The 14,124-nt window shown below is 41.0% G+C and overlaps 1 protein-coding gene across 3 annotated transcripts in view; it reads right to left on the reverse strand.

The window, feature by feature from the left end:
- The window catches only part of ptprz1a (protein tyrosine phosphatase receptor type Z1a), a 264,158-nt gene that overhangs the window by 94,120 nt on the left and 155,914 nt on the right, over positions 1–14,124 (reverse strand). For all 3 annotated transcript variants that reach the window (XM_043709180.1, XM_043709179.1, XM_043709181.1), the window contains exons 6-8: positions 11,274–11,340; positions 9,530–9,687; positions 4,457–4,607 (exon numbers count right to left, since the gene is read on the reverse strand). In XM_043709180.1, coding sequence (XP_043565115.1) covers positions 4,457–4,607; positions 9,530–9,687; positions 11,274–11,340 — 376 coding nt within the window. The remainder of the gene's footprint in view (positions 1–4,456; positions 4,608–9,529; positions 9,688–11,273; positions 11,341–14,124) is intronic.

A 14,124-nucleotide genomic window follows, 5' to 3' on the forward strand; every position in this document is an offset into this window, starting at 1 on the left:
TGGAAGTGAGGTAGGAGGTTGTGGGGTTGGGGGGGGTGTGGTGTTGGGGGGACATTGGGGGGCACAGGTATTGCAATTCCTGCAGTGGCGGGCAAAAGTGACAGGAGGGGAGGTGGGTTGTTGGGGGACATGGACCTGACCAGGTAGTCACGGAGGGAACGGTCTTTGCGGTCTTGATATCCTTGCTCCTGGCCTCAGACAGGCAGCACACCATCCTGGAGTTACATCTATGGCAGTAGAAACATCTGCTGGTAACTCTTGCTATTAGGTCTCTGCCCACTAATCCTCTCTCTCTTTCGCTTCCCCCACCTTGTTCTCCTGGACTTTGGCTACACTCTCCCAGAGGAACTGTCATTTAAAATCACAGAAAACCTTTCTTGAGTGAGATGTTCTCCAGAGGTTTCCTGACAACCTGCCTGCCTTGTATTCTGACTGGTGGCCTCCCACTCCTTTGCTGATGGCTATTCCTTGAACTGTGGGGTGACCAGTTCTATAAACATGATATTCATATCACTCCACCTTGCAACTGCATATAGTAGCAATGCCAGCCAACACTTAAACTTCAAAATCCAGTTCTCAAACTGCTCCAACCACTCCTACAGATGTAGCCAGACTGCCAGGAGCATTTAAGACTTCTCAACACAAGGGTCCGAGCTCCCCTGCCATATCTTAAACTAAATTACTCTTAACCTAAACTTAAGCCATGTAGAAAATTTATCTAAGTTTCTTCTCCGGTTAACTGTAAACCGTAGCTTATTTCCCTTACTGGCAAATCCTGCTCTCCTGTGTCTGTGAATGCTTTCTTTCCCAGTGCTCATTCAGAAATTTATGTCTTTCAACATTACTGAGGTTGAAAAACAATCCCAAACAGTTTTTGTTCAAAAGCTAATCAACTCACAACTTCCCTGTCGTGCTACTGCCACACTATTTGAAACTCAGCCAAGCATCTCAGGACAGTGCTCCCTCACACACCTGACTCTGCTTGTCCCCACTGGAGATAATGGATTTAAAACACTAGCTTTAATCAGAATGCTAAGTTGCAGGAGTGTAATCCTAGGTTTTAAGCAAAATCATCCCTTAAAATTTAAAATGCTCACCCAACGTTCCCTCTGAGCTGCTCAGCCATGTGCCACTCATGTCAATGTGTCAACGTATACTCCACTGCTTCCAATGCACAGACCATGAGTGCAATGGCATGGAAAACTAGAGCAAACGTTGCTCTTATCTCTTCGGCCACCAAAGCCACAGTGTTATCGCTGTTTGGCAGAGCTGACTCTCTGCCTCAGGATCCTCTGTGGCAGGCACGGTAGATTCATTTAAGATGAATCTGGACAGATGCATGAGTAGGTGGAGAGCAGAGGGATACAGATGCTTAGGAATTGGGAGATATGTTTAGACAGTAGATTTGGATCAGCTCAGGCTTGGAGGGCCAAAGGGCCTGTTCCCGGGCTGTAAATTTTCATTGTTCTTTGTTTTGTTCTACAACACAACTGCTCACAGTAAATTTGAGCAACATTTCGGGTTGAGCTTCATGTCTATGTCAGTGGCCCCGTTCAGTAGCTGGGAAGCTGGTGTGGCCATTTCAGGGGAGCTCAATGAAGCTAACTTTCTGTTTGCCGCCTGTGGTCAGGATTCCCTGGACTGTCTCCACCAGGATCCCATTTCCGAGTAGTACCGACCAATCAGAGGGCCAGCAGCTCTTCAGCCCAGCAATGCCGCCCGGAGTGATGGGCACTCCTGGAACTGCAGCCTCAAACGCAGAACATCACTGGAGGGACACAGGAGAATGAGTGGCAGGAGCTTCTCCACCTTCCATGTCTGTGATTCACTGGGGGAGTCGGGAAAGAGATGGGCTCGCCACTTTGTGTCTTCCCAATTGATTATTTGTACTGTTCCCTCCTTACTCCAGAGTGACAATAATTACATTACAGCTTTACTGACATTTATCTATTTCTTAACACAAGGGGGCGCTTGAAGGCTTAAGAACATTTTTTTCATTTTAAATTACATTCAATATATTTTCATGAAAAAAGGTTATACATGGGCTAAAGTTTGTGCATTAGGGTGAACCTAGGGGTGGATGGGAAAGTTCAGACCGAATGAGGCAGACATGGGCAGAACTGAGCACCAGGGACCCAGGTTTAGTTTCAGCCTCGGACGACTACCTGCATTCAGTTTGCATATTTTCCCCATGTCTGCATGGATTTCATTCAGGTACTCCGGTTTTCTCCCACAGTACAAAGATGTGCAGGTCATGTGGATTGGCAATGTTAAATTACCCATATTGTCCAGGGATGAGTAGGTTAGGTGGATTAGCCAAGGGAAATGCAGGGTTGCAGGGATAGGACAGGGGTGAGTCTGGGTGAGGTGATCTTCACAGAGTCAGTGTTGACTTGTTGGGTCAAATGGCATGTTTACATATCTTAGGGGTTTTATGAAAACTGGGAGGGAGTATTAAGCTGTAGAAAGATTAGGAATGGAATGAAGCCAAAGTAGATGACAGTGATTGACAAAGAAAAAAGTATCACAGATTATTAGAGCTTAGAATAGAATAAAAATACATTAAAAAATTGTTGGAAGGAAAAACCAGTAAAGAAGGGCCAAGTCTAACCAATTCTGAGTTGAAGGAAACTATTCTCTTCTCTCTCATTTAATACTAGAGATCCATTCTGCCATCCTCGATTATGTTATAATCAGGTTAACTGCACTTTGGTATAACTTAAACCCCGTTTTCATATTTTTAAGTGAATTTATCCTTACTCTAGTCTCAGAATATTGCACTGCAATTTAATAATTTCTGTATTTTTCGGATGCCAAAAATACCATCCTTCAAGATTCTGTGTTTGCAATTCATATTTATTAGGCATGAACAAGCCAGGTGCAACTTGCTTTTTATTTGAACTTCACGTTGTGTATACGTCAATATTCCTGAATACTGAGGTATTACATAGTACTGATCATAACATCCCCCGACACATGTGACATTCCCACAGATACTCAGTTCGAAAACACCATTAAACTGTTCAAATGAATTGACCTTACAATATGAGCAAGACCAGCTCATTGAGATGCAAGTGTGTGTAGTGTGTCAGGTCAGTATCTTTACACAGAACAACTGAGATCATACCATCAGCCCTGTGTACCAATGTACTTTATGCTGTATTGTGGTATCTCATCTCTTAGTGCCTATAGTGATTGAATAAAATTGTCTACCACAACTCTCTCCCTTCTGAATCTGAAGCATTTGAAATCATAACCCATTCCAAGGAGTTTTTTACTCAATTATTTTTTCAGAGGATGTGGATGTTGCATTCCTAATTGCCCCTGAGAAGCTAGTGATGAACTGTCTTCTTGAATTATTGCAGTCCTTAGGGTGAAAGTGCACCCACAGTGCTGTTAGAGAGGGAGTTCCAGGACTTTGACCAAGTGACAGTAAATGAATAGTGACAGTCAGGATGGCGTGTGGCTCAGAAGTGAATTTGCAGGTGGTGGGGTTCCCATGGACCTGTTAGTCTTGTCCTTCTAGATAGCAGATGCCATGAAGGTGCTGAAGGAACCTTGATAAGTTACTGCAATACTTCTTCTAAATGGGATGCACTGCTTGATAATACATCAGTGGGGAAGATAGTGAAGGTTGAAAATGGTGAATGGGGTGTCAATCAAGCAGGATTCTATGTTCTTAATGAGTATGTTGCTGGAGTTGCACCCATCCAGGCAATTGGGGAGTCTTCCATCACACTCCTGAACTGCATCGGGTAGATGGTGGACAAGCTTGGGGAAGCAAGGAGGTGATTTGCTCACCAAAGGATTCCCAGCCTCTGATCTGCTTTTGTAGACCTAGTATTTATATACTGGTCCAGTTCAGTTCTCGGTCAATGGTCATCCTCAGAATGTTGAAAGTATGGGATTAAGTTGTGATTATGCCATTGACATCAATGAGAAATGTTACAATTTTGTTGTTGGCGCTAGTCATTGTCTGGTATTTCTGTGGCATGTATGGTACTTACCACTTATCAGCCCAGGACTGGATGTTGTCCAGGGCTTGCTGCATGTGGACCTGGACTGACTTAGTGTTTGAGTAGTCATGAATGATACAGAGCACATGGGCAAAAAAATCTGTGCTGTTACTCCAGTAGATAAGAGACACTACATAGTTGCAATTTCTTCCTTTCCTTTCAATCAAGTTGAAAGCCGTTAACTGCTGCACAAGATTTATTGAGCCTATAGTGCAGTTAAAATTATAGTTCATGCCTGATGGTCAACAATTTTGTTTCAAACAAGCTGCAGTTTCATTACCGATTCCCACATGACAACCTTTAAAGTGTTTTGGATTACCTGAAGTCATGGTAGGTGTTATGTAAACACACATTATTTCTTCAACTTCTGCAAAAAATCGATCACAAAAGATCCAATGCAAAATTTAGAGATTTATAATGGCAAACTGTTTTGAACCTACCTGGTTCATGAACCTCTTCTGTGCCTGAGTAGGAGGAGAAAACTTGCCCAACGAATTGGTACTGCTGCTCCCTGTAGTTGTTCTGAAGGTAATCGATCAACATTACATAGCCAGACTGTTGCATGGTCAGCACCTCACAGAATACCTCCAGCTGGATCAAAGCACAAGTGTTTCAAAAACCTTTTCAACGCAAGGACAGATTTATTCACAGAGCTGTCAAATGGCAGCTTCTTCATAACAAGAGAGAAAGGTAAGATCATTTAAATTTTAAAAAAGCCCAAACTGATCCTCACTTGTGAGTTTTCTACTGGGGCAATTGAACGTGAATTAAAATCAGGAAATGTTGACTAATTTCACCTCCTTGGCCCTTGGGCAGTCAAGTCGTTGTAGGACCCACTGAAATGGGAACTGGAAATTGAATGAGACCTTCAGTCCTGTATGGCATCAACTTAAAATTTAATTAAAATACATTTCAGAGGATAATGCTGCTTATTTAATAGATTTGTTTTGGATGAATAGGTTATTGCCTGGTTAAGATATTAGGAGAAGCCCATTAAAACACACACACATTAAGGATTTGTGAGGTGAAATTTCCAGTATATTTTGTTAATTGTTTTTAAGTCATTGCAATTTTTGCTACTGTAGGTTCATTACACAGAGAATCACTGGGATCTGCGAATTTGAAAATACATTTATTTATTTGAGAAATTGTTATGAAACTAAAGATAAAATTACAGACAGTAGAATGCTCAAATCAGACAACAAATTCAAAATCCCTTTGGAATACAGATATAACTTGTATAATGACAATTAATTTACTCCATGTTGTCAAAACCACAGATAATTTCAAACAAAGGCATATCTGTTACTGAAAGTTCTCTAAGACAATTGGTAGCTTATTACTGAAAGATGCTCATCAATGAACTTCCCTCCATTATAAGGTCACATGTTCACCAGTGATTGCAAAATGTTTAGCATCATTCACGACTCCTCAGATGCTGAAGCAGTCCATGCTTATTGCGACAATATACAGGCTTAGGCTGACAAGTGGCAAGTAATATATTACACGCTATACAATGCCAGGCAATGAAACCATCTCCAATAAAAGACAATCTAACCACCGTCCTTTGACATTCAATGGTGGTATCATCACTGATACCCCTGCAATCAACATTCTGAGGAATACCATTGAGCAGAAACTATATAAATACAGTGGCTACAAGAGCCAGTAAGAGGCTACTGCAGTGAGTAATTTACCTTCTGCCTTCCCAAAGCCTGTCCACTATCTCAAGGCATGAGTCAGGAGTGTGGTGAAATACACCTCACTTGCCTGGGTGAGTGCAGCTCCAACTACACAAGAAACTTGACACGATCTCGGACAAAGTAGCCCGCTTGATTAGCGCTACACCCACAAACATCCACCCTCTCCACTACGACGCTCTATAGCAGCAGTGTGTACTATCTACAAGATGCACTGCAGAAGTTCACCAAAGATCCTCAGACAGCATCCTCCAAACACACAACCACTTCCATCTAGAAGGGCAAGGGCAGTAAATACATGGGTACACCATCACCTTCAAGTTCCCCTCCAAACCACTCACCATCCTCACTTGGAAATATATCACCATTCCTTCACTGTCATTGGGTTAAAATCCTGGAACTCCCTCCCTAAGGGCATTGTGGATTAACCTACAGAATGTGGGCTGCAGCAAGTCAAGAAGGCAGCTCACCACCGTCTTCCCAAGGGCAACTACAAACAGGCAATAAATGATGGCCCAGCCAGTGATACCCACATCTCATGAATGAATAATGAAAAATCAACAGGAATGGATTGTTAATGAGCATTTACATTAATTTTTCATGTCTCCAGGTCTTGTTCATGATTTGAGCATGTGTGAGCTAATCTCTATTTTTCATCGTTGTCTGGGAACTGTTGTGGATGGGTCAGTTAGCTTGTTTGGCTGGGTGGCTATTTTGTGATGCAGACTAATGAGTTCCATTCCCAAATGAACTGAGAACACCGCAGAAGGTCCCTCCTTTCAAAGTTGCCCCTTACCCAAGGCATGTCGGCCCTCAGGTTAAATTTACCACAAGTCACCTCTCTCTCTCTGCAACTTGTGGCTTTCCCTTCAGCACAGAGCTCACCACAATTCAGCAGGTCTGCTAGGTCATGCTGCTTTCAGGTGTGATTAAAATAAAGAAGGTATCATTTGGGTACACCAGGATGTAATGCTGGCATGCCACTCCATGTCTCTCATGGATCCTCCACAGCCACTGACCCAATATCCATATTTTAAAATTGACATTAAATATAAACTTCTAACAATCTAATAGGGCTACCATTCAAACAGTGCTAGAAAACTCTAATGCACAAGATTATTAATTTATATAAAATATTTAAAACATTAAATGCAGGAGAGATTCAAACAATTAGAACACTTAATCACTTACCAATTCCAAGACAGATAACTCTTTAATAACCTCTTAAGACTGTCAATCACATTTCATAATGAAGTGAAGAATGGGATTAGGAAAGACAAAGCTTCAAGCTTTTGTCAATTGTCAAATTCACTGTGCCTCCTCATTACTGTTCTATTCTTACATTACATTTTTTATGGGGCAGGAAGCTGCAACACAGGATGTACCTTTCTGAGGTTTTGGGTGGGGGTGTCACCATTATGTGATCTATAGTAAACTTAATTTTCTAAATCTATAATGATGATTTAGACAAAGAATCACATCATAATCTAGGCTTGCTGACAATACAAAGCGAAGTGGAAAAGTAAGTTATAAGGAAGACATGGAGATTAGCAGGAGATATGGACATTTTAAGTGAACAGGCAACAGAGAATTGGTTGGAGCATGATGTGAGGAAGTTTATTCATTTTGATCATGAAAATAGAGAAGTAGACTATTTTTATGAGGCATGCATTTTGTAAATGGTAGCATTCAGAGCTAACATTCAACAAGTAATAAGAATGCCAAAGGCAAGTTGGCGATTATCACAGGGGGATTAGAGTTGAGGAACAAAGAAGTCTTGCTACAATTGTCCAGGCCTTTGAGACTACACCTGGAATACTGTGTGCAGTTTTCATCACCATATTTAAGGAAGGCTTTACTTGTATTGAAGTCAGTATAATGAAGGCTAATTAGACTGGTGCCAGTGATGAAAAGATTTCCTATACAGAAAAGCTATATGGCGCATATATTCAATGGAGTTTAGAATGAGAGGTACCATCACTGAAGTACATAATAGTCTGAAAGACCTTGACAGGGTAGACACTGGAGGGTTGCTTCCACTGGTTGGGAATCTAGAACACTCAGGCACCGTGTTTATTGAGGACTGGGACAAGGAAAACGTTTTTACCCAAATGGCTGTGATTCTTTGGAACAGGTTGTGAATGCTTTTTAGTCAGCAACTATTTTCAGATGCTGAAAGACAATTTTCCATCTCAAAAAGATTCAAGGATTATCAGGAGAGGGCATAGAAGTTCTGTTGAAATGTGAAATCGTTGAGAATTATATTAAGTAACGGACAGGCTCAACAGAATTTATGGTTCACTCCTGCTCTTATTTCTTGTCTTATGTCTGTGGGGGAAAAGAAAATATTGAGTTCTGGGCTGCTGACCCCAAGAACTGAGGGAAGCTTTCTAACCAGACCGATCTGCATCACCCCCTCTTCCACCTCCCCACCCCTCATTACATTTCAGCCTCCAAAACTCAATTCCTCCCCGTCCACTTCTCTTGGAGACAAATATATTACAGAAATAGGATTTAGGGGAGAGCTTGGGTTTCAGAATTTGGAACAGGCCTGACTCCTGTTTCTCTGGCAAGTAGTGAAAATTGGGCCCACAAATAACAAGTGCTAATTTGTTCACAGAAAAAGAAAGTGTTTCTGATTACTGGAAAGTTTTATTTATTTATATTTTTAAACCTGTAGCTAATTCAATATATTTCTGATTTTTGGGATTGTCTGCTTCCGTTCTCTTGATGTCGAATGTACATGCATATTTGAAAACCATGCACCAAAGATTCGTAAGTGGCCACCAATTAAATATAATTTAATAGGTAAGGGAGAGGCTGAACAGGCTGGGGCTGTTTTCCCTGGAGCATCGGAGGCTGAGGGGAGACGTTATAGAGGTTTACAAAATTATGAGGGGCATGGATAGGATAAATAGACAAAGTCTTTTCCCTGGGGTTGAGGAGTCCAGAACTAGAGGGCATAGGTTTAGGGTGAGAGGGGAAAGATATAAAAGAGACCTAAGGGGCAACTTTTTCACGCAGAGGGTGGTATGTGTATGGAATGAGCTGCCAGAGGAAGTGGTGGAGGCTGGTACAAATGCAACATTTAAAAGGCATTTGAATGGGTATATGAATAGGAAGGGTTTGGAGGGATATGGGCCGGGTGCTGGCAGGTGGGACTAGATTGGGTCGGGATATCTGGTCGGCATGGACGGGTTGGACCAAAGGGTCTGTTTCCATGCTGTACATCTCTATGACTCTATGACTCTAAGGTAAGGAATGGAGGTAGAGATGGTGGTAGGGGGAAGGGAAGGATCATGGACTGGAGCTGAAGATTTTCTGATACTTCCTTCTACCATGCAGCATAATTCCTGAAATGGAAATATAGCTTGGAGATATCTAGTGTTCTGACAACATTTCAAGGACAGCACAATGAAGGGATATTGAGACCCAACAGGAAAATCGAGTGAGGCTCCATACATACTTACTCTGAGAATTACAATATATACACACACACACATACATGCATGCAATGTTCCTTTTAAAAAATGAAATTGTCCCAGATTGTGAAAATTTAAACAGTTCTGGGGCTGCACACTGTGCTCACTCAGCAATTATTCTGCAGAAGATTATGTACCACACAGTCTTCTGGAATTGGCTCAAAATGGCACCTTGTGGATTGGGAATAGGGAGCACAGCACTGCAGTTATTGCTGACTCTTGTAAAATTGATAATATTTCTGTTACATCCTGTGACTTTTCTACTTTGCATTAAGCTACACAATTTACAAACTACTGCACAACTTAAACACTGTAAAGTAGTGGAATTTACCTGAATTTCAGAAATGGGAACAGTTTCTTTAAACACAATCCATTGGACAGTTTCTGTACAGGGAGGTGTAGTAAGGGAGCCATTATAACTATAATATTTATCCGTGGAGTTTGGAAGAAGGTTCAGTAAAATGAATGGTTCCACCATTGCCTGTTTTCCTAAAACAATGAAAAATCTTGAATGAAGATTCATTATGTAGAAAATAATCACTTCTTTAACTACCAAATGTCAATATTAACGCTAGCATACTATACAAGTAGCTGTTCATATAGTAGAATTATCAAAGAATCCAAGGGGTAGCTTTGAATTAAATGGTAATTTTTGCAAGCTTGAAGCAGCCTTTTTTTACAAATATCTCTCCCAATTTTTTTTAACTCCAATGGATCCACCAGCATCCACATCACACAATTACTTGCACAGTTTTATAAAGTGGCAACCAAGTGAGTCCTATTTCTGAAATTACAAGTCGATTCAATTGCTTATTCCACAACTATCCCTTCACTGGATTTGGTTTAGCAAGCGCAAGTACTCAATGTGCTCACCAATCCTTATTATTTTGAAAGTAGTTAAAACAAACTGAATGAATGGCTACCCTGTAATAACAGAAAGAGGAATTTCAGATGCGCTCAAAGTTTAAAATTCATTATCCCACAGTATGAATTTATACATCCATTATATTCATTAATTTGTGGCATAGCATTTTAGAAATCAGAAATGAGAAAGTTAATTATTGTGTTAAATTTACAGTATAAAATTGCCTTGGGCTGCATGCAGGTTAAAGCTCCCCAAAGGCATTCTTGGAGTTCAGGAGATTTGTGTCTGTGAGAGGGTTTCCTGTAATGTCTAAAAATGTAGGCAAATATTTCCCGCTGAAAAAAGAATTATCGAATCATAGAATAGAATCCCTACAGTGTGGAAGCAGGCCATTCGGCCCATCAAGTCCACATTAAACCTCCAAAGAGCATCCCACCCAGACTCACTACTCCCCCCCACCCCCACCATACCTGTAAACCTGCATTCCCAATGGGCCAGTTAACCTAACCTACACATCCCTGGACACTATGGGCAATTTAGCATGGTCAATCCACCTAACCTGCACATCTTTGGACTGTGGGAGGAAACCAGAGCATCCTGAGTTGCCCAAGCGGAAATGGGGCGAATTTGCAAACTCCACACAGACAGTCGCCCAAAGATAGAATCAAATCTGAGTCCCTGCAGCAGTGCTAACTTACTGAGCCCACAGATCAACAATAAAATAAAATGCACAAGAAGTGCAAAAATATTTTTCTAAACTTGAAGAAAAAAATGCACTTATTTTAAAATATTAATCTCCTTATACAAATGGAATAGTTGAGATGTCATGGATGTGTCTGCCAGACTACTGCGTGAAGAGTGACTCTAATTAATCCTGCCAATTCCAACAGAGATAAGGCTATTGGCCACTGTCAGCTACAATCCCAGAGTGCCTGTTTGGATTTATAGTATCCAAATCATTTTTTGCAAATGCTGATTCACTAGATTTTTATTTCCAGTATATTTTTCATCTTTAAGAAATGTTAGTTAACATTTGCACAATTTATATAACTAAAATCTATTTTCCTGTTACTTAATATTATTTCAGAATCCTACATAATAACAATAAATAACTCACTTTGCTCAGTTTGAATTCTGAAGCCTTTTCATTTCTTTCAATCTAGATACACTGGAGTGGTTCCCTCCTTGACTATTTATCTACTGAACTTACCATATCGGCTAACTGCTTCCACACCACGTATGACACTTTCATAATCCATATTATCTTCTGGACCAATCTGTAAAATTGAGACAGTTTTAAAATTGGTTGTGTTATGAAGATGTGGGTGAACTGTACCGTTAAGAGAGTTAAAAGCTAGCAGTGACAGCACCAAGTGTTCTCAATAAAACACAATGCAACATGTGCTCCAGCTACTGGGGTAGCTGGTTGCCTGGAAATGACAAAACAGATTTGAATTGGACCAATCAGTTTAAATTTTACCCCCCCACCCCCACCCCCACCCCAAATACCAAACTCCAATCCAATTTGAATTTAGTATATTGACAATCTTAAAAGCCAATGACACAATCTGATGCTTTGGGGGTATAAGACCGGAGAAAATTGAACAGTTGGGAGGAGAACTGCCAAGCCACCAGCATGTAGAGACTGCCCAAAAAAAGCTCTCTTAAAGGTACCTTTATTGATCAGTAACCTATGAAGCAGAATCCCAAAGAAGAAGGAAAGAAGACAGGAATACAGAGAAAACTGAAGCTGCCTGATTTTGAGATAAGAAGTTTTGTTTTGTCAATCTTAATTTGGGGTTTTATCAGATTAGTATTATAGAGGGGAAGGTAAGAGATAGGTTAGAGGAAGGAGTTGTAAATGGTTGTTAGTTAATTATTCTCTGTTATACTTAAAGAAATAAAGTTGTTAATTTTTACTGTAAATAGTTTTTGATTGCTTGAATTTTCGCAGATGACCGCATGGGATAAATCTTTTCTGTGTTACTGGTTTAAATAAGCAGGAGAGTTTACCCCATGTCGTAACAGTTGTTTGCTTCAACATACCCCACATTAATAGCACATTGGTGATTAAGTTTAGATATGATGTATGTTAAAAGTTCCTTCCTGACATACTGTTTGTTGATTTGTTTAAAGAATGCACTGTTAACAAATCAAGTGTAAAAATCATGCAAGTGTACTGTAAGAAAACAATTACTCTTCTGACAGTACCTCTTCTACTCACAAATTATTATTTGTAATATGTTGCAAATAATCAAACATCTTACTTTATATGTAATAAAAAATCTCAGCAGGAATCAAAACTTTATGAAAACACACTGAAATCTCCATGTATTTTGACATGGAAATATTTACAATAACCTAGATAAATTGATCTTTCACTTGAACAATGGGAAAAGATTACAAGCTGTGGTGAGCTGTGTGTGACAGAGTGACAATTAGGAATTTGACGTAGATCTTTAAAAAAATTGAAAAATGGAGGCCACACAGCAAGCAGTGTTGGTTAGAAGGGGAGTCTGCCTTTAACTCCAGGAATTCTCTCCAGGACATCATTACATGGAGGTGAGAGAGGACTCTGCCTATTACTGAAAATGCCAGCCTCAAGGTCCTGTCTGTGTGACAGATTGTAAATGTCACCAGACAGCGCATTTCATTAGGTGGTTGTCCAATGACCTATATTCCATGTAGGCAGTTTCAGCAAAACGTTGGCAGTCAGGAATGCCCCTGCTTATAAATGTGGAATAGACGGAAACAGCAAGTAGGTGCAATCTCATTCTGGTGCAGTATGGGTTTTGGCATTGGTCCATTTTTACCCGCTTATTCCTTCAAAAATAAAGGAAAGCGCATGTGGGAAACCCGTTGTTCCAGTTCTACAGGCATACTAAATCATGCAGTGACAGGAACCTTGTGGAAAAGTGTCAAGAATAGAGAGATGAAAACAAAAATACAGAAATAGCAAAAAATACTCAGAGGTTAACTCAGCAGCAGCTGTTTAAACACACTTTGGTAAACTGTAACATTGTGATTTAACTAAATTAGCCGCAATCTGGAGGGTGTTGATGTCTGCAAGAAGTTGCTTCACCATGGTAATGAAGCTGGTGGACTTCAATGTGTTTTAGCATTTCCCAAAGGCCACCTCTGCTCACTGTGTCAAATGACTTGGTGAGATCGAGAAAGGTGACGTTGAGCCATTGGCTTTGTGGGCGGCACAGTGGCACAGTGGTTAGCACTGCTGCCTCACAGCGCCAGAGACCCGGGTTCAATTCCCGCCTCAGGCGACTGACTGTTTGGAGTTTGTACGTTCTCCCCGTGTCTGCGTGGGTTTCCTCCGGGTGCTCCGGTTTCCTCCCACAGTCCAAAGATGTGCAGGTCAGGTGAATTGGCCATGCTAAATTGCCCGTAGTGTGAGGTAAGGGGTAAATGTAGGGGTATGGGTGGGTTGTGCTTCGGCGGGTCGGTGCGGACTTGTTGGGCCGAAGGGCCTGTTTCCACACTGTAATGTAATCTAATCTTCCAACATTTTTCTTGGTATGTATACCCAGACAAATACATGTCTGTGATGGCTCTGTTAACTCTGAAACCTCAAAGGCTCTCTTGGAGGATTTATTTTGCAAAAGCAGAGACAAGCTTGTTCAGAGGTATTCTAAGTCAGAATCTTATCAGCAATAAAAAGGAAGGTGATCCCACAATAAGTGGAGTAACCTGACTTTTCTCCTTTCTTTTTGTATGAAGTGATGATAACAGCATTGCATAGGGTCTGTGGAATCCTGCCCCAATCTCAAAAAGCCATGAAAAGCTCATGAACTTGGTTTGTAGGGTAGTGGGGGGGGCACAGATGGAGGCTTCAGATGAAATTCCTTCGATCCTAAGGCATTATTCTGGTTACCTAATCAAAAGCAGTCACACTTTCTTCCTAAGTCAATAGATGTGAAGGTGGAAAAGAACAGCAGATCAGACAGCATCCGAAGAACAGGAAAGTCAACGCTTCAGGCTGAAATCCTTTGTCAGGACTGGGAGGGGGAGGGGAGCCCAGAAGTAAATGGGGTGAGTGGTTGGGGGGT

Source organism: Chiloscyllium plagiosum, chromosome 19 (genome assembly GCF_004010195.1).
Source record: "Chiloscyllium plagiosum isolate BGI_BamShark_2017 chromosome 19, ASM401019v2, whole genome shotgun sequence".
Lineage (NCBI taxonomy): Eukaryota > Metazoa > Chordata > Chondrichthyes > Orectolobiformes > Hemiscylliidae > Chiloscyllium > Chiloscyllium plagiosum.